The sequence below is a fragment of the Leopardus geoffroyi genome, chromosome D4, assembly GCF_018350155.1.
Source record: "Leopardus geoffroyi isolate Oge1 chromosome D4, O.geoffroyi_Oge1_pat1.0, whole genome shotgun sequence".
Classification (NCBI taxonomy): domain Eukaryota; kingdom Metazoa; phylum Chordata; class Mammalia; order Carnivora; family Felidae; genus Leopardus; species Leopardus geoffroyi.
The window spans coordinates 44,168,251-44,187,825 of NC_059342.1; the positions used below are offsets into that span (position 1 = coordinate 44,168,251).

The 19,575-nt window shown below is 35.5% G+C and overlaps 1 protein-coding gene across 7 annotated transcripts in view; it reads left to right on the top strand.

Annotated features, from left to right (window-relative positions):
* The window catches only part of DENND4C (DENN domain containing 4C), a 124,218-nt gene that overhangs the window by 73,751 nt on the left and 30,892 nt on the right, over positions 1–19,575 (top strand). For 4 of the 7 annotated variants that reach the window (XM_045469357.1, XM_045469358.1, XM_045469359.1 and 1 more), the window contains exons 13-20: positions 2,964–3,109; positions 4,486–4,521; positions 4,602–4,732; positions 6,722–6,854; positions 9,236–9,442; positions 14,085–14,213; positions 14,407–14,551; positions 14,817–14,963. In XM_045469357.1, coding sequence (XP_045325313.1) covers positions 2,964–3,109; positions 4,486–4,521; positions 4,602–4,732; positions 6,722–6,854; positions 9,236–9,442; positions 14,085–14,213; positions 14,407–14,551; positions 14,817–14,963 — 1,074 coding nt within the window. The remainder of the gene's footprint in view (positions 1–2,963; positions 3,110–4,485; positions 4,522–4,601; positions 4,733–6,721; positions 6,855–9,235; positions 9,443–14,084; positions 14,214–14,406; positions 14,552–14,816; positions 14,964–19,575) is intronic. The other 3 variants (XM_045469361.1, XM_045469362.1, XM_045469364.1) reach the window with 1 other exon arrangement.

Sequence of the window (19,575 nt, forward strand, 5' to 3'; positions counted from 1 at the left end):
TATATATATAATGTGAACCATACATATAATTTTAAATTTCTGTGGCATTTGGGTGGCTCAATTTAATTTTAGCTCAGGTTATAAACCCAAGGTCATGGGATTGAGCCCCAAGCTGAGCTCTGCACTGAGCCTGGAGCCTGCTTAAGATTCTCTCTCTGCCCCTGTCCCCTGTTTCCGTGCGCTCGCTCAAAAAAAAAAAAAAAAAATTTGTAGTAGCTATAGTTAAAAACTAAGTAATAGGGGAAATTAATTTGCATAATATATTTTTGTAACTTAAAATATCCAAAATGGTATTTCAACATGTAATTAAATTTTAAAAATTGTAATGGTATATTTTACATTTTCCCCCCTATACCAAGGCTTTGAAGTCAGCATGTGTTTTATGTTTACAGCACATCTCAGTTTGGGTCAATCACATTTCAAGTGCTAAATTGTCACGTGTAGGTAGTGGTTACTAAATTAAACAGTGCTGTTCTAGAGCTCGATTAGATTCAGGTTCAATTTTCTTGACAAGCAATGCCAAAAACACTACTTCCTATTACAACCCACATGCATATCTGGTTGTCCCATTTTTAGTGCTCCTAGGATTGATCAGTGTATTTAAATGTTGTCAGCTTCATTAATTCATTATAGTTTTCCCATCAGCCTTTCATGTAATTATTTTAATAGCTTTTGCTAATCGTTGCCTAGATCCATTAGAAGAAAAAAAAGACTTTTTGTTACTACTTGTCAAGAATAATTTATTTAATTTATTTCTATTTTATTTAAGCATTTCTCAACTAATTAGTATGTCAAGGGGATGGTGTGAGGACCACAGCATGTGGAATGTCCTGAAGCATCAAAGAAAGAAAGAAAGGCTGGAGGGGAAAAGTGGCTCAAAAATCATGCCTGAAAATGGTGGGTGTGAGCCAAATCATGTAGGATCTTTTAGGACCATTGAAGGGTTTCAGTCCTTAAGAGTAATTGGAAGCCAGTGAAGGCTATTTACGTAGGTAATAGGATAAGATTTGCATTTTTAATTTTTTTAAAGGTTTATTGTTGAGAGAGAGAGAGAGAGGGAGGGAGAGAGAGAGTGCACGTGCGCTCAGAGAGAGGGGGAGACAGAGGACCCAAAGCAGGGCTCCGTGCTGACAGCAGAGAGCTTGACGCAGGTGTCAAACTCACAATCCGTGAGATCATGACCTGAACTGAAGTCAGACGTTCAACCTACTGAGCCACCCAGATGCCCCAGATTTGCATTTTTAAAAGATCAGTATTTAATTGTTTTTCCTTTGACTTCTATGCAGAGATTGAATTGGAAACATCCAAAGTATGGATCTGCTAGTTAGTTGGTTATCACATTGCTCCAAGTGATCAGTGGGAGTGACCTGGTTTACTTGAGGGTAGTGTGAATAGAAGAGTGAGGAGTGATTGAGGTAGATTGAATAGAACTTGGTGATTGAATATAGGATGTAAGATAGAGGGAGGTGTCAAGAGCAACTTTGAGATTTTTGTCTTTGTCAACCGAGCAGATGGATGGTCGTGCCTTTTATTGAGAAGGGAAATAGCAGAAAGAGGAAGGATCTATTTGTTAAGGAAACTTTGTTTTAAAGTGAGAGAGCCTTGAGTATGCTGACATAGCTAATACAGAGGGGAAATTGTCCTGAGAACACTGAAGGACTGGAACCCCAGGCTCATATGGTGGGTTTGGCCTTAGGTAAGAGGGACATATTCATTGTAAAAAAAAAAAAAGGGGGGGGGGGAAGGAGTAAATGGTAGCTGCAGAAAGTCATAGATTTTGTAGTGAGATAATAACAGTAATTCTCTTAATGATTTTCATTTTCTCTGTGATATAAGGTATATATAAGGTATGATGGAGGAGGGAACATGATAGGAGAGAATTAAAAAATTGGAAATAGTTGTAGAAAACATGGGTAAAGGGAAATTAAGTTGATTCCAGAAATTTAGAAGGGTTGGTAGTCACAGATGAAAGTATAAGTGGTTCTGATCAGCCTAGTTGTAGAATTCCCCCCTCCTCCTTTTAATTTGTGCTCAGTTACATTGTTGTAGATCCAGAGAAAGCAGGCAATTCATTCCTCCAGGGCTAAGTGATACTAGATGAGTTTAACAAAAAAGACAAAAGGACAACAGAATTGAGAGTGTTGATAAGAAAGTAATTGAAATGGTAGACATGGAATCAATGTTGAGTAAGGAGAGAAGTGAAGACAGGAGGGTATAGGTAGAATGGAAAAGGATATGAATGATTGTAGACTTGAACAGCCTTTCCTCCTGCCCCCCATGCTTGGTAGGAGTACTTAAATAAGGAAATCAGACAACGGTAATGGGCAGAGAGTAATATATATGTGTAAATTAGATTTGGGAGTCAGCTGTTTTGAATGTTAGCAAGAAAAGTCCCAGGAGTGCGTGACTGTGTGGAAGTTGGTGACTGAGGGGTATAGAACATAGATCATTGAAATTTAAGGCATTAAGAACTCATTAAAGTGTTGGATGGTTTGTACTTATGGATGTTGAAGAATGATCATGGTAGGAGCTAGAGAAGAGAAGACCTGGAATTAGGTGCCCTAGTCCTCAGTGAATGAAAGAGAGTGTCCCTGAAGTCAGTAGATGACTGTACTGTCAACTGAGCAGAAATGTTTACAGGCTGTTACAGGAGTTGTCTGGTGGCATTGCAGAGGAAGGACATTTGACCTTTGTCACTCAAGACTATGCAGAGTATGAGAGAAATTTCTATTTGAGAGCTGTAGGGCTAAAGATTCCTTATAGCAGATTCAGATTTCAGTGAAAAGATTAATGATACTTAAGTGTTTTATGGTTGAATTAGGCAGAAAGAGCTACAGTTACTAGAATATGGTTACTAAAAGCTTCTATAAACATGGATATATGTACAAGTTTAAAATAATATTTTGTGTGACATCTAGTTCCACTTTAAGTTTTGAATTTAATTGTGGCTTTGATTTTTTCAGGATTTTTAAAAAGTCGAGATCGTGCCTATACAAAATTCTACACCAATTTATCCAAAACACAGATTTTTATTCGTTTCATTGAAGAATGTAGTTTTGTAAGTGATAAAGATACTGGATTGGCATTTTTTGATGACTGCATAGAAAAGGTAAAAGTTTTTCCTGTATATAAGTGTTAAAAGAAAAACAGTTTGGTTGCCTGTATAATCATCATTATTATTATTAGCTCAAATGATCTGAGGGAGATATTCTAGAGGGGTGTGTGTGTGTGTGTGTGTGTGCACGCACACATGTGCAATTGTGTGCAGGTGTCCAGTTCTAGGCTTAATATTAAGAATAATTTTCCTTTGTGATATTTAGTTTCCACCAGACATAGCTAATTCTTCTTGAATCTCACTTTGGTTTTATAACTAGTAAGTACTAAGAACATTTCGCTGAACCTCCTAAATCTTACATTTTTATTTATCTAAGTAAGATATAAGATTTAGTAGTTCATTAAGAAAGTTTAGGGTAATGTAACTCTTGTGTTTTTTTTGTTTTAATAAAGTTGTTGCAGATTCTTTTGCTAAATATATGTTTTTTGTTTTAAGGAAGCATATTTGAAATATGTTAAATATCAAAGTTTTACTTACCCATCCTAAGGAGATTCAAGTTGATTCTTCACAGTGATGACTCCCATTTTTTTCCTCTCATTTTTAACCAGATTTTTGTTTTTGCTAAATGGATCTTGGGGCTGATTTTATATGTAAACCGTATATCATGAAAAAATTTGAGAATGTATCTAAAAAAGGTAGAGTATTATATATGATATTACACTTTTTGTAGTCTCCTTAGAGGACTTGAATGTTTTTTTTCCCATTCTATCAATGTGATCTGAAACTCTGGGGATAAGATTAAAACTATTCAATGTTTTTGTTTACGTATAGAATGGGTAGTCTAACATCATCAAGTTAGAGGGAAGCTTAGATTATATCAATCTCTAATGCAGGGATTTTAATAACAATGAAATTTTTGATTTGAGAAGCCAGATTCCCCCTGTGATTGGCCTTTTTTTGCTTGTGAAGAAGGATTTATGAAAAAACTATTCAAAATAAATTGTTTCTATCCTAATAGAAAAATATCATATGTTAACCTGATAGTATAGGGCCCCCTAAATATATTGTGAAGTGTCTTCTGTCTGTCCAGTATTTTTTAAAAAAAATCTTTTAACATTTATTTTTGAGAGAGAGAGAGAGAGAGAGAGAGGTAGAGCACAAGTAGGGGAGGGGCAGAGAGACAGGGAGACACAGAATCTGAAGCGGGCTCCAGGCTTTGAGCTGTCAGCACAGAGCCTGACGCAGGACTTGAACTCACGAACTGTGAGATCATGACCTGAGCTGAAGACGGACATTTAACTGACTGAGCCATCCAGGTGCCCCTATCTGTCCAGTATTAAAAAAGAAGTTTTTTTATTTAAGAATTTAAGACCATCTCTAATATATTCCCAGTAAACATTTTCACCAAGAATTCTTTTCTTCTTTTGTAGTTGTTTCCTGATAAAGGCACAGAGAAAACAGATAAGGTATATTTTCTTGAGTTTTAAAATTTCAGAACTAGATATTGCTTGAATGCAGATTAATTGGAGAAAATAATTATTTTCAGGTTGATTTTGATTTAGCTGAAGATACCAAATTGATAGAGCTAGATGATTCACAGAAAAGTGAGCACACTGTATTCATAATGCCACCAGAGCCACCTCCTGATGATGGAAAGGATCTGTCACCAAAGTACAGGTAGCAAGAATTTTTTTTAATGCTCTTTGTGTTCAGTTTTAATAATTTATTTTGATCTTTTGTGACTGTTAGTAGATATGTATATTAGTCATTTGTGAGAGTCATTTTCAAAAAATAATTTATTCAGTGAACTAACAGATATGAATATTACATGAAGATGTTATGAGGTATTGTAATTTAAGAATTGGACAGACTTTTTCGAAGGGAAGCCAAATGTGTCTTCAAAAATTTCATTTCTGGAGAAGAATAAATTTACTTTTGTGAGGTTTCTCCTATGTTTGGGTTTTTTTTTTATCAATGTAAAGACTGAAATTCTTATGCATTAGTAAGATACAGAGAAAACTTAAAAGTAGAGGGCCAGGAATCATTATTTATTAAAACAGGTGATGGGGATTAAAGACTGCACTTGTCGTGATGAGCACTGGATGATATATGGCAGTGTTAAATCATTATATTATATGCCTGAAACTGATATAACCCTGTATTAACTACAAAAAACAAAAACAAAAACAAAACAGAAAACAACTTGAAGAATAGGATTTGGATGGGAACCTTTTAAGAAATTAAAATATATTTGTTATTTGTTGTTATAATTATGATAATACACAGTTTAACAAACTTAGAATTATCAAACCAAAAAAGAAAGCTAGCATATCATTTAAGCACCATGCTTAATGTCTCTTAACAACTGTATGTATATCTTTCCTGTTTTTGTGCATAAATTTGCATTTACTATATTAAAACAAATATGAGTTCATATTGTACATATTCTTTGTAACTTGTGTCTGCCTTTAGTGGTCTGGACATATTTCCATGCTAACAAATATTTTTGTGCCATATCATTTTGAATGACCATATTGCATGCATTTATTGTGATTTGTTTAGTCTCTTGTGGATTTTTTTTTTTTTCCTGGTTCTTTATATCCTTGTGTATATACATAGTTTTTTCCTTAGGCTGCATTCCTAAAAGAATATCTGAGGCAAACGGAGTATAAAATAATTGTCTTCCAAAAATATGGAATTAATATCTTACCAGGACTGCATAAGAATGAAGAGTACATATCTGGAATTTAGTGGCTTCATGAAGAAGTACTATTTTGGTTGCATGTTAATTATAGATTTTTTTTTCCTTTGTTTTAATCACTATACATTGGAATCCATGTATTGACAAACAAGGTGAATCAAATAGGGAAGGGCAATATCTCCCAGAAGAAAATTGGCCAAAGGCAATAGGTAGGCAATTTCCAAGAAGAAATCCCAATAATCAATGTGAAAATATATTAAGCTTCTCTAGTATTGAAAGAAATGCAAACCAAAATGGTGAGTAGAAGCATTTTTAACCTGTCAGATTGAGAATAGGTTGTGCTACTATTTAAAGTGTAAGACTGTATGGAACTATAACCTTTCTTGAAATAATTTGATAGTGACTATAATAATTTTAATTTTATTGATAAACATTGACCATAGCAAAAATACAAAGGTATAAATACACAAATATTAATTGCAAAAATTCAGAAATAACCTAAAAATGTCCAACAATAAAGAATGGTGGAATTCTGGTATGTCCCTAAAATAAAAATCTTACGGATTTTTTTCTTGTAAATACCCATGCCAAGATAATTTTATGAAGGAAAACAAAATTGCCAGGTATACTAAATGTTACTTTTAATATGAATTATAATTAAACACATGGATTCTGTTGAAAGTTATTAACCTCTGTCAAGTAAGAGATCAGGGTTTTCTGTTGTCTAGGGATTGGTTGAAAATAATGAATAGGGTGGGGAGGAGGCCAAAGTTTCCATGTAGGTAGTCTGTGTATCTTATTATTACATCTTACATTTTTGAAAAATAATTATTTTTCTATCTCTGGATTGTGGTGAATAATATTGGGTACTATTTAAGATTTAGAAATACTCACCTAAATTCTGGAATAATGTGAAGAATTAATGTATTTTATATCAGCAGCTCTATTTTTGCTTTTTATTTTAGTTACAAATACTTTCCAAGACTGGACCTTAAGCTTTTTGACAGACCACAGGAGTTGAAATTTTGTTTTAGTAGACACCCTACTGGGAATAGCATTACAAACAGTCCAGCTCTCATGGCTAAGAGAACTAAACAGGTCAGATATTCTTTATCTAATACATGTTAATTTAAAATGTAAAATATGTATATGTGATATGCAGCTCATAGTTTAAAATGATCACACATGGCAAACATTTGAAGACCCACTATGATTGTTAATGAAGTCAGCTAGATGTTTTGCAACCCTACTTCTATTGTGGCTGAGGTTTTTGAGTGCTTATATTTATGCTTTAAGAGAATCTTTGGGAACCAAATATACTTTTTAAAAAAGAACCTTATTGAGATATAATTCACATACCACACAATTCACCCATTTAGAGTATGCTCAGTGGCTTTTACTGTGCTCACAGGGTTGAGCAACCACCACCACAGTCAATTCTAGAACATTTTCATCGCCCCAAGAAGAAAGCCTGTGCCCCTTACCTGTTAACCCTCCCATCCATTCCCCGCAGCCCTAGGCAACCACCGATCTATTTTCTGTGCCTATAGTCTTGCCTATTCTGGGCATATCATATAAATGGAATTATTATACAATATGTAGTCTTTTGTTTCTAGCTTCTTTCACACAGTGTAATGTTTTTAAGGCTCATCCACTTTGCAGCATATTTTTATTGCTGAATATTCCATTGTATGGATATGTAGCACATTTTATTTATTCATTCTTGTACATGTGAGTGGTTCCTATTTATGGCTGTTATGCATAGTGTTGCTGTGAACATTTGTGTGTGTTTGTGAGGATATGTGTTTTCATTTCTCTTGGGTAAATGCCTAGAAGTAGAATTGCTGTGTCATATGGTAACTCTATGTATAACCTTACTGTCGGACTGTTTTCCAAAATGGATATAACATTTTAAATTCCTCCCAGCAGTGTATATGGGTTCCAGTTGTGCCACATCCTTGTCAATTCTTGTTATTATCTGTCTTTATAACCATCCTAGTGTGTGAAGTGGTATCTCAGTGTAATTTCAACTTTCAGATCCCTTGTGGTTAATGTAAATATACTCTATGCCAAATACTACATTTAAAGGGAGTGAAAGGGAGCTAATTTAGAGCAAGCTAGACATCTTGCTTTAATACCATATCTGATTTAGGTGGAAAGAGTCATTCTGTGATTAGGTGTGAGTTAAAATGAAACATTTATTGACGTTGTGGTCTACAAAACATGGAAAACTTGAGAATGAAGTTTTTAGTTCAGGTTTTACCAATTCATATACAGCCCCCCAAATCCTAGAGGTAACCTGAGGTGTTCCTTAATATCATACAATACACATTTCTCTCAATGTCTGAAGGGAAGTTGTTGTTGTTGTTGTTGTTGTTGTTTGCTTTTATCAGCTTAATAAAAGCCAGTTTTTAAAATGGGAGCATTTGGTTACTAAATCTTTAAATCTCATTTTCATCAGAATTTTTGTCCCCAAGGCTAGCTGGAAAAGAAAGACCTTCCTATTATAGAAAAACAAGGGACTTTATTTTTAAATATATCTTCAAGCCTAATAGAAATAGAGCTTATAAAAAAATTAATGCACCAGGCATTTTTATTTAGAACAAACCACAGGAGAGGGGTTTTTAGTGCAAGGCACATAGTGGTCGTCTAATATACCTGGAAGGCTCTGTAGTTTCTGGGAGTATATAGTTAGATTAAAGCTCAGCAGGTGGTTTTGATGCCTACTCTTTTCCACCTAAATCAGAATGAAAATCAGAAGTAAGAAAACATCAGTATCAGACTGTTGGGTAGGAAGGTCTGTGATCTTGTCAGACTATGTTGCCTGCAATGGCATATGTCTTTTTAAGGAATCAGTCAATGAAAGAATTAAAGACTGTGGTGAGGGAGGGTAGAAGGAAATCTTGGTAGGAAATAGACTGAGTTATCTGTCAAACATTTTAGTTGGGAGAATGGTAGAAAGACTGTCACTTTTTAAGAATGCCATTGATGAACCTACAAGCTCTGAATGGTTAAATCTCTTTCATTAAACATAGGAGTGCCTTCTATGTGAAGGGCAACTAACTAGCCATTATATTATAAAAATATGAATGATCCCTGCTTTTAAGGGATTTCTAGTCTATTAGGAAAGTCTTGCTTGCCAGCAAATAGTTACTGTGAAATATAAAGTGCTTCTATAGACGAATGTTGAGGAACCATGTTGTACTAAGTAGGAAGCCACTCATGAAAGTAAAACGGTGAAATGCTTGATTTTAGAGTCCAGTTTTACATTACATTCTTCTCTTCTCACTTTTCTCCCCACCCTAATGGATTTTAATAAATACCATACTGGGTTTTCTTGTAAGCTTTTTTTGGTAAGTAATCCCTACTCCCAAGATGGGGCTTGAACCCATGACCCAGAGATCAGGAGTCGCATGCCCTACCGACTGAGCCAGCCAGGTGCCCCAAATACCATAATGTTTTATTTATTCTCTTTCTAGGAGATAAAAACGGCTCATAAGTTGGCGAAGAGATGTTACACAAATCCACCACAATGGGCCAAGTGTCTCTTCAGTCATTGTTACAGCTTATGGTTTATTTGTCTCCCAGCCTATGTTAGAGTTTCTCATCCTAAGGTCAGAGCACTTCAGCAGGCATATGATGTACTTATTAAGATGAGGAAAACAGATGTGGATCCACTAGATGAGGCAAGTATAATAAACTGAGTCATGATTACTAAGACATATTTTTGTATATTTAAGAAAACTAGGTCTTGGCCACTTTAAAGTGCTCTCAAGTATTTTCATTAAGCAACAAAGGTAAAGTTATTTGTTTCATAGAGCTAGTACTTATTATTTATTTTTAAGTACATTTGTTTAAAAATTATTGGTTTGGAATGAAGCAGAGACTGCCTTAGTTAAGTCAGGTTGGTTGCACCTTATAAATAGAAATTAATATTGACTTCATTTTATTCTTAGTATAACTTTATTAGAAAGTAAATACAAAATAGACTTTTAGTAAGTGGCTGTCCACTTAGGCTCTATGTCCTAGGATGAGTTATATAACCTGTTGTTTCACATTATGTATCTGAAAATGTGGCACTGTTGACATTTTGGTCCACATGATTATTTATTGTGGGCCTGTTGTGTGCATTGCAGGATGTTTACCAGCATCCCTGGCCTCTGCATACTGGTTACCAGTAGCACCCTCCCTTCTCCTATGTGGCAATCAGAATGTCTGCAGACATTGCCAGATGTTCTCTGGAGGTCCAAATTGCCCCACTGATGTAGACAATTATAGTTGGTACCATCTTTATAAGGATAACTTGAGGGCTAAATCAATTAATGGACAGATTGTGCCTAGAATAGTGCCTGGCTTATAGTCTAAGCACTGAGTGAATGATATGCTAAAGGTTTTATAGACACCATCTCTCTAAAGCTTTAGAGCCATCCTAAGAGATAGGTCGTGATATTATCCAGTTAATGGTTGAAGAAACTAAATCGCTTATTTAGCCTTTTTCTTTGCTGTTTTTCCCTCTAAAAATAACATTTGGTGTTAAAATAACTGTAAATGATATTTAGAACCAGATTAGGATTTAAAGCAAGGTTGAAATAAAAATTCAGAGTAATGGGTATCTGAGGGGAAAGAGCACAGGGGGATAGAAGAGAAATGGGATTGAAGAGAAGGTGCATCATAGGCTTCAGCAATAATTCTATAGCCTTTCTTCTTAAAAAAGATCTTAAATGAATATAGCATGTATAATATGAAGATTTGATAATGCTTGTGGGTACACTAAAACTCATTTTTCTCTATCAAGTGTATGTTATAAAACCTTTTAAAATAAAAATTATAAAACAAATAATAAAGTATCCATTCTCACGTTTGGTTACATTTTCTTTCATCCGTTAATAAAACTTTGGAAATTAAAAGTGCTTGATCAGAGTGTTTCGTACTTTATGCACTTTAGTGTTTTAAAAAATTTGTTCTAATAGAGTTTTCTATCTAAAATGTGTTTTAAGATGTGTTTTAACTTGTGAAAGACCAAATATTTTTAAAGTGTTTTAAAGTATGCTCTCTGAATTGTTACTGCACTCTAAATTCAAACTACAGTACTTGATAAATTACAAGTTCATAACACATATCATAAATTGCCTGAAAAGTATTTTCCTCTATAGGTATTAAAGTTCACTGGTAGTCTTTGGTACAAATAATTATCTTCTCTTGTTTTCTGACATGCAACAATTATGACTAGTAGACTAAAAATTTTTTTCAGATGATTTCCCTAATAAACACTGTGGTAAGAAGTTTAAAATTTGGAGCTTAATTTGTTGTATTCCTACTTCTAACAAGTTACATTGACAGATTTTTTTTTAGTGCCCTGAAGTCATTACCTCTCCACAACTAGAAGAAAGAAATGTTTATTTTAAAACTTAAGAATATATATTTGCTAGGTATATTTCATACATTTTATCTGTTTATTGATTATATATGGAATAGCATATTTAGTTTTCACAGTATTGTCACATACATTTTTTCCTTTGGTATTCCCAGCAACTCTGTGAGGCAATTTATATATTAGCTACATTTTATAAAGAGAGTAATTTGAAACTTAAATGAAATGACAAACTTATACATAAGACTGCCCAGTTAAGTAGTTTCGAGTTTTAGGTCTATTTCATTAGAACCCACTGTCTCATTCATATACTTTATGTTTTAATTTGACGGCTTTGTGTGCTACATGTTATGTTTGGATTTTAAAATAAAACTCTTAGAAGATCAAGAAATAGCACATGCCACATAGACGAAATTACAATGTGTAATGCATTTTGCTTTTAATACTATTTACAGAATAAAAAAAATTTTTAATGTTTCCTTATTTTTGAGAGAGAGAGAGAGAGAGAGAGAGAGAGACGGAGCACTAGCGGTGAGGGGTGAGAGAGAGGGAGACACAGAATCTGAAGCGGGCTCCAGGCTCCAAGCTGTCAGCACAGAGTCTGATGCGGGGCTCAAACTCACAAGCTGTGAGATCATGACCTAAGCTGAAGTCAGGGGAGTGACAGAGAGAGAGGGAGACAGAATCCTAAGCAGGCTCTGCACTGCCAGCACAAAGCCCGAGGTGGGACCTGAACCCACAAAATGCGAGATCATGACCTGAGCTGAGGTCAAGAGTCAGACCCTTAACTGACTGAACCACCCAGGCACCCCTAGAATTTTTAATGAAAATGAAATATTTGTGTCAAACATATTCCTACACTGTCTTATCAGTCTGTTCACCCAATATTGTAGTACATTGCTGAGTAACAAACCCTCCCAGAACTTAGTGGCTTAAACCAGTGATTTCATTAATTATTATTATTATTATTTATTTATTTATTATTTTTTTTTGCCGAGAATCCAGAAAGGATTCTGGATGATTTTTCAATGCTTCTCATCGCATTAACTGGGATCACTTGATAATAGTTGCTAGTTGATCTGGTCTGGAGGGATCAAGACAGCTGAACTCAGATACCAGCCAGGTGCCTTGGCAAGAGTGATTGTGACGCTGGGCTCAGATGGACCCCTCTCCCTCTCTGTAGGCTCAGGACCTCCCTCTGTGGTACTTGGGCTTTTTCCATGATAGCTTAGAGCTGGAAGAGCATTTGTTTCAAGAGAGAGGAAGTGGAAACTGACAGTTTCTTAAGACTTAAGCCAGGAAACTAGTACAGTGTCCCTTTAGTCATATTCTATTGGTCATGTAGTCTCAGAAGCTCTTCTCCCTCAGTTCAAGGGTAGGGACATAGACCTCTCAGTGGGAGGAGTAGCAAAGAGTGTGTGGTTATCTTTTATCTATTACAGGTATCGAAAAGATATGTTACAGGCAACAACATACTGCATTGGAAAAATTGTGTCTCTGTATTATTACTGTTTCTTTAGTTTGGTCCCTGGCTCTTATCTCTTATGCAGGTAAAACTGGAAGGTTGGGGAATACTTTCCAGACTTCAGAATAAATTCATTGTCTAGAATGGTTGTAGAAAACCAATTTGACATAGAAAGTGACTTACTACTTTATGGCTCACAGAATCTTAAGAATTGATAGGATTTTAAGACATTTTAGTACAACTTGAATCTGAAGCTGAGATGCTCTGTATAAAGTCTGTAACATGGGATCCTGCCTATATTTGAATTGAGTCTAATTATTAGGAAATGTGTATGTGTTTTGTTGAGCTCAGTTCCACCTCCTTATTATTATTATTATTATTTTTGAAATTATACAAATGGTTTACTCCTTCCCTGTGGCTTTTTTGGAAAATTTTCAAACTGTTTACTCTTCAGATATTTGAAGAACCCTCTTGTACCCCATTCTTTTTCCTCCCTTCACACATCTTACCTACTTCCTTCAGTTGTCCTTGATTCCCAGTTCCCTAACACTTCTTTAACCTAGTCTAACAGTTCCTGACCTCCTTCTGCTTCTAAATTATACTCTCCATTTTTAGCTTCAAGTATACATCTTTCTGATCCTTGCCTTTTCATGTCTATTTCATTTGTTCTGTTCTCTTAACTAAAATATCCTTTCTGAAATCGTTTTACTTTCCCCTCTAGTTGAGAGAGCAACTTGGCTTGATGGTACCCGTAGTTGTTTACCAACTCTGTCCTAAAGTACCAAGAAGAGTATCTTCTGTATGTATAGTTCCTTATTCTCAGACTAAGCTGTAACATAGTTTGTGGCTGCGCTGTCGCTGTTCCTGTAAACTGGCTCACCTCTTTGCCAGGAACCTTTGAGATCCCCATTTCATTTTTCATGGTTTCTCTTGTAGTCTTCTAATATGTGAGATTCTAACTTTTAGGAATTTCCAATTCACTGGTCCTCTTGTGATCAGAACAAGCCCTCCTCAGTAAACACATATTCTCAGAAAAGCCTTTGCTAATCAGATGACAGTGTTTTAAAGTTTCTTCTCTTACTTTTCCAAGACATGGGTTTACAGATCTTTTGTTGTTGTTATGTAGGCATTCTGGGGGTGATGTCTTTAATTCCTTTAGCACAGAATATAAAACATGATTTGTGAGAGAGTTATTTTAATCATATTAGATTTTAAAAATGCATTCCTTCTCAAATTATGGGGACTAGTAGTCATTCTCTTTGCGTAAACTTCGTTACTGAAACGATCTTCTAGATCTTATGTGAAATAGTTAATAACACTGGTACTTTCATTAATGAGTAGGCTTCAGAAACAATTTACTGAGACTCAGAAAAAAGGGTAAAGTAGTGCTTAATGACTCTGATAAGAAGAATTGAGTAATTTAAAAATCTTCTGCAAGTCATAGATAGACTGATATGCCAACTACTAATGCTTTGATGTTATTTTCTGTTAGGTGTGCTATCGAGTAGTAATGCAGCTTTGTGGACTTTGGGCTCATCCTGTTTTAGCAGTGAGAGTCTTATTTGAAATGAAAACTGCTAAGATAAAGCCAAATGCTATTACTTATGGTTATTATAATAAGGTAAGTAGGACTAACATTAGACAACATACGCTGCTTAATTAAGACGATACATTTTTGTACCTTTTATTATTCATGAAATTTCTTTTATAGAGGTTTGGGCTATAGTTATTTATGTATATATTATATATGTATGTATCTGTTTAATAAATCAAGTGCTCCTAATAATTATTTTTAACCTTTGTTTTACCTTTAGGTAGTTTTGGAGAGCCCGTGGCCTAGCAGTACCCGCAGTGGTATCTTCTTATGGATGAAGGTACGGAATGTGGTACGTGGCTTGGCACAATTTAGGCAGCCGCTTAAAAAGACTGTGCAAAAGTCACAGGTCTCCTCAATATCAGGTAATACGTGTGATTGGAAAGATACTCTCTTGCTGAACCATAAGCTTTATAAGCATATGAGTTTTTAAGAGTATGAAGTAGGAAACGTAAATGAAATTCTGGTTGATATTTTCACATGCAACTAAAGGTAGAGGTTACATTATTATTTCCCCCCCACAAATTTAGAAAGTGTTCTGCAACTGTAAATGAATTGTGGGGCATTCATGTTTAGTTTCAGAGATTATCAGTGCATGAGTTATTGAACTGCTATTGTCCTTATCTTTAGCTCCTCAGAATGCGACAGGTGGAAGTGATGGGGACACGGTGAGCCACGGTAGCGTGGATAGTTCTAATGATGCTAACAATGGGGAGCACACAGTCTTCGTCAGAGATTTAATCAGGCTTGATTCCACTGATAATCACTTTAGCACAGGTACTAAAATCTGGATTTTACTAACCCTTCACTTACTCTCTTGTTAAGTCTTTCCCTTTTTAAAAAGCTTTTCCCTCCTTTCTTGAGTTTGTGCAATATGAGTACTTTAAAAATACTCTAGAAATAAGGGAAGAAATTAGTCCTCTGATTGCAGATCGCTTCTTTTTATTTCCTGTAGTATAGCATTCTCTTCGAAGTGCTGTGTAGAAGGCTCTAGCACAGTGCTGCTTTGTATTTCTTCATCCTTGATTTGGGAAAGTATATGCTGTAACTGTAGAAATTGTGAACTGAGGAACTTGAATGTTAGGTGACACAACTTGCAGATACTTTTTCTCATTACGTGGAAAGTATTTATTGAGAATTTGAAATTATACATAGTAAATAGGGAAGAAAATAAGTCATACCATGAGAAAAAGTATTCTCTTTGCACAGTCATTATTTTAAATGACAATTTTTAAAATCTGAGAAATGTCTGAAGCTACTTTTACAAACAAAGCCTTGGGCATAACCTCTGTCCTCTGAAGCTGGAAATAAGCGCAATTCAAGTAGCACATTGAGCAAATATATGTGTGTTGCACATCCTTCTTTTTGTGTTGTTTTTCTTTTTTGTTGTTGTTGTTATTGTTAATATCTCAAGCTTTTCTTTAAAATGAATCCTAAGTCTAATTCCTGTGCTTCATCTGATGAACTTGTCTCAATGACTGAAGTTTCCTTTTTTCTGCTCTTTGTCGCTCTGCTTTTTGCTCTGTGCTGTTTCTTGGTGCTGCATTTGTCCTTGGCTGTCATGGTGTGGGGTGCAGACAGACTTATATGACGTGAAGCTATGGATACACGTGTGCGTTAATTCTACCCTTGAATGTTAACCACTTCAGGTAATTTCCCATTTATTAGGTTAAACTTTGCTGACATGCAAGGGTGGGGGAGAAACTTTTTGTTGTATTTAAAGTGTTGTTACAGGTGGAAAACAATGCTAGTTTTCTTGCCTTTTTCTCCTTCAGATAAGTGTAATCATATATGTACCACTGAAAATATCCAACTAACATTTTACGATCATTTTGCAAAGCATATTTGTTATTTTATTTGAAAATGTACTGTGCCTTGCTATAATTCTGATTTTGAGGTTTGTTTGCAGCACCATTGTATCCAATAGTTTTATGGGGATTAAATATTTCAATGTTCTAGCTGTTGAGATGGTTTTTGCTTGCTAAAACTGATCTGCTAAATTCTTGCACTAAAAATTACCCCATAAAAACAGAACCATGTATAAATCATTGAAAGTCAGCGTAGAGCTATAAGTTATAATCCTGTTTATAAAGCTACCTTATTTTATTTCTTCTTATATTTTTTCCTAAAACTTATAGAATATAAATGGATTTCATTTATGAAAAAATTAAGAAAATGTGATATGAAACCATGTCACCAGGAATAATTATAATTTTAAGAATAGTAATAGATACTCTCCTTATTCTTTTAAAATGATCCCCTTTAATGGAAAAAAAAAATCTAGTAATTCTGAGTAACTGGCATAAAGATTCTAATAGTTGGGGAAGAAACTTTAGATCCCTTTTCCATATATATCTTTTCAGTTGCATTTCAGATGGCTAAAGCCCTGTTTGCTGAATTTACAGTGATTTATGTGTCTTTGTAGAGTTTTTGATGATATCATTTGATACTTTTGGAGACTTCCAAACCAGAATTTTAAGTTACTCTTTCATTAAATATTATCTTGTACAGTCTTTCCAGTTGGTACCTGATATGGAGTCACTTAGCTTGTTGGGACAGGTATCTTGGTTTAATCAGTTTTCTTAGTTCCCATTTCATGGCACCATAATGCTTTCTGAGGGGGCCAGTAAAAAATCGACAACTTAATCATTCTAACTAGGGATATTTAGAGAAGTTTGGTTCTTTTGTTAAATGCAAAGTTTGAGTGGCAGTGTAACAAGTGGTAGAAAGTGGAAGGCACTACAGTTAACACCTGAACAACATGGGTTTGAACTGCACGGGTCTACTTACATGCCAATTTTTTTTCAGTAGTTACAGTACTGTAAATGTATTTTCTTTCTTATGATTTTCTTTTTTTCCTTTTTTTATTATTTTTTTTTAAATTTGCGTGTAGTTGATACACGATGTTACATTAGTTTTAGGTGTACAACATAGTGATTCAACTTACCTATACCTTATGCTGTGTTCACCATACGGTAGCTCTCATGTGTCACCAAACAAAACTATCATAGTACTTTCTGATTTTATTAATAACAGTTTTTTATTTTTTTTAATTGTTTTTTTTTTAACGTTTATTTATTTTTGAGACAGAGACAGAGCATGAACAGAGGAGGGTGAGAGAGAGAGGGAGACATAGAATTTGAAGCAGGCTCCAGGCTCTGAGCTGTCAGCACAGAGCCTGACGCGGGGCTCGAACTCACGAACTGTGAGATCATGACCTGAGCCGAAGCCGGACACTCAACCGACTGAGCCACCCAGGCGCCCGTAACAGTTTTTTAAATTTAAGTAATCTTGGGGCGCCTGGGTGGCGCAGTCAGTTAAGCGTCCGACTTCAGCCAGGTCACGATCTCGCGGTCCGTGAGTTCGAGCCCCGCGTCAGGCTCTGGGCTGATGGCTCAGAGCCTGGAGCCTGTTTCCGATTCTGTGTCTCCCTCTCTCTCTGCCCCTCCCCCGTTCATGCTCTGTCTCTCTCTGTCCCAAAAATAAATAAACGTTGAAAAAAAAAATTTAAATTTAAGTAATCTCTACCCCCAGCATGACACTCAAACTCAGGACCCTGAGATCAAGAGTCTCATGCTCTTCTGACTGAGCCAGCCAGGTGCCTCCTTAATAACATTTCTTTTCTCTAGCTTACTTTATTATATACACAAATGACATATAACATGTGTGTTAACTGACTATTTATATTATTGGTAAGGCTGCCAGTCAACAGGCTGGTAGTTAAGTTTTTGGGGCGTCAAAAGTTACATGTGGATTTTTGATTGTGTGGGGTGGGAAGGCCAGCGCCTCTGACCCCTGTGTTGTTCAAGGGTCAGCTGTGTATGTTTTCTTTCATGCCTCGTCGACACACTTTACAGTGACTCTCTAGGAACTAAGTGTCAGTTGTGGTGTAGTTTTACGTTAGTCTTCAGTCTTTGTCTCAGTTTTAAATGATAGAACTTTAAAGCCAGAAAGACTTGTTTAAACCTTTATCTTGAAGTTATTTCACACTTACAGAAATGTTGCAAGTACAGTACAGAGAACCCTCGAATAAATTATATTTAGATTCATTCAATTTTAGCTTGCCATATCTGCTTTATCATTTTCTTTCTGTACACATATGCACATTGTTTTCCTAAGTCATGTGACAGCAGGTTGTAATACATCTTGCCTTTTTACCTTTTGATACTTTGATGGTATTTTTCTCTGATAAAACCATAGTATAGTTACCAAATTTAGGAAAATATTGACATACTACTTGAGTCTGTAGTCTACGTTCCAGTTTTGTCAATTGCTGTAATATCCTTTGTGGCATTCTAGCTCCCTCGTTTAGTCTCCTTTAACCTGGCACAGTTCTTCACCCTTTTCCTTTACCTTTTCGTCTTTGTCTTTTCATGACCCCGCCATTTGGAAGAATTCAGTCCAGTTATTTTGTGGAATGCTCCTTGGTTTGAGTTGGTCCGATGTTTCCTTGTGATTAGATTGGGTTGTACATCCATGGCTCTACTACAAAAGTGATGTTGTGTCCTTCTTAGATTATCACATCTCAGAGGCACACAGTATCTGTCTGCTTCTTATTGGTGATTCTGATTTTGATCACCTTGTCTTAGCATTTGGTTTCTCTTCGTTATTATTCTTGCCCGTGCGGATAATAAGCTACCAGTGAAGAGACTCTGAGAGTATGCAATAATGCCCTCTTTCTCATCACGCTTTTTCTTATGAATTTAGCATACATCAATAATTCTTGAACCAGTCTTTACTATGATGGTTTTAAAGCAGGTGATTTTACCAATGTTATCCTCCCTCCACATTTGTAAGATGATATTCTATTGTATGTCCTTTGGTTTCATCATTTTACTCTGACATATCCCCTATCATGTTTTTGAACACTTCCTTTCTTACACAACAAAATGTTCCTGGCTCATTCTTGTACCTTTCCTGCCTGAGATTTGAAATCAGCCGTTTCTTCAAGGATCCCAGATTCCTTTCAATGGGCAATAGATTCTAGAAGCCAATATCTGGACTCTAGGTATGCTTACTGCTACAGGGTATTACTGCTTCTGGACTTTTTCAGCAGAGACAGAAAATATATATATATATTTGAAAATATGTGTGTATGTATGTTTTAGAAATACTTCCATTTTCTTAAAAAAAATTTTTTTTTAATGTTTAGTTTTGAGAGAGAAAGAGAGAGAGAGAGACAGACAGCACAAGTGGGAGGGGGGCAGAGAGAGAGGGAGACACAGGATCTGAAGCAGTCTCCAGGCTCTGAGCTGTCAGCACACAGCCCGATGTGGGGCTCAAATTCATGAACCACGAGATGATGACCTGAGCTGAAGTCAGATACTTAATCAACCGAGCTACCCAGGCACCCCGAAATACTTCCATTTTCAAATCAACCCCATAAGTT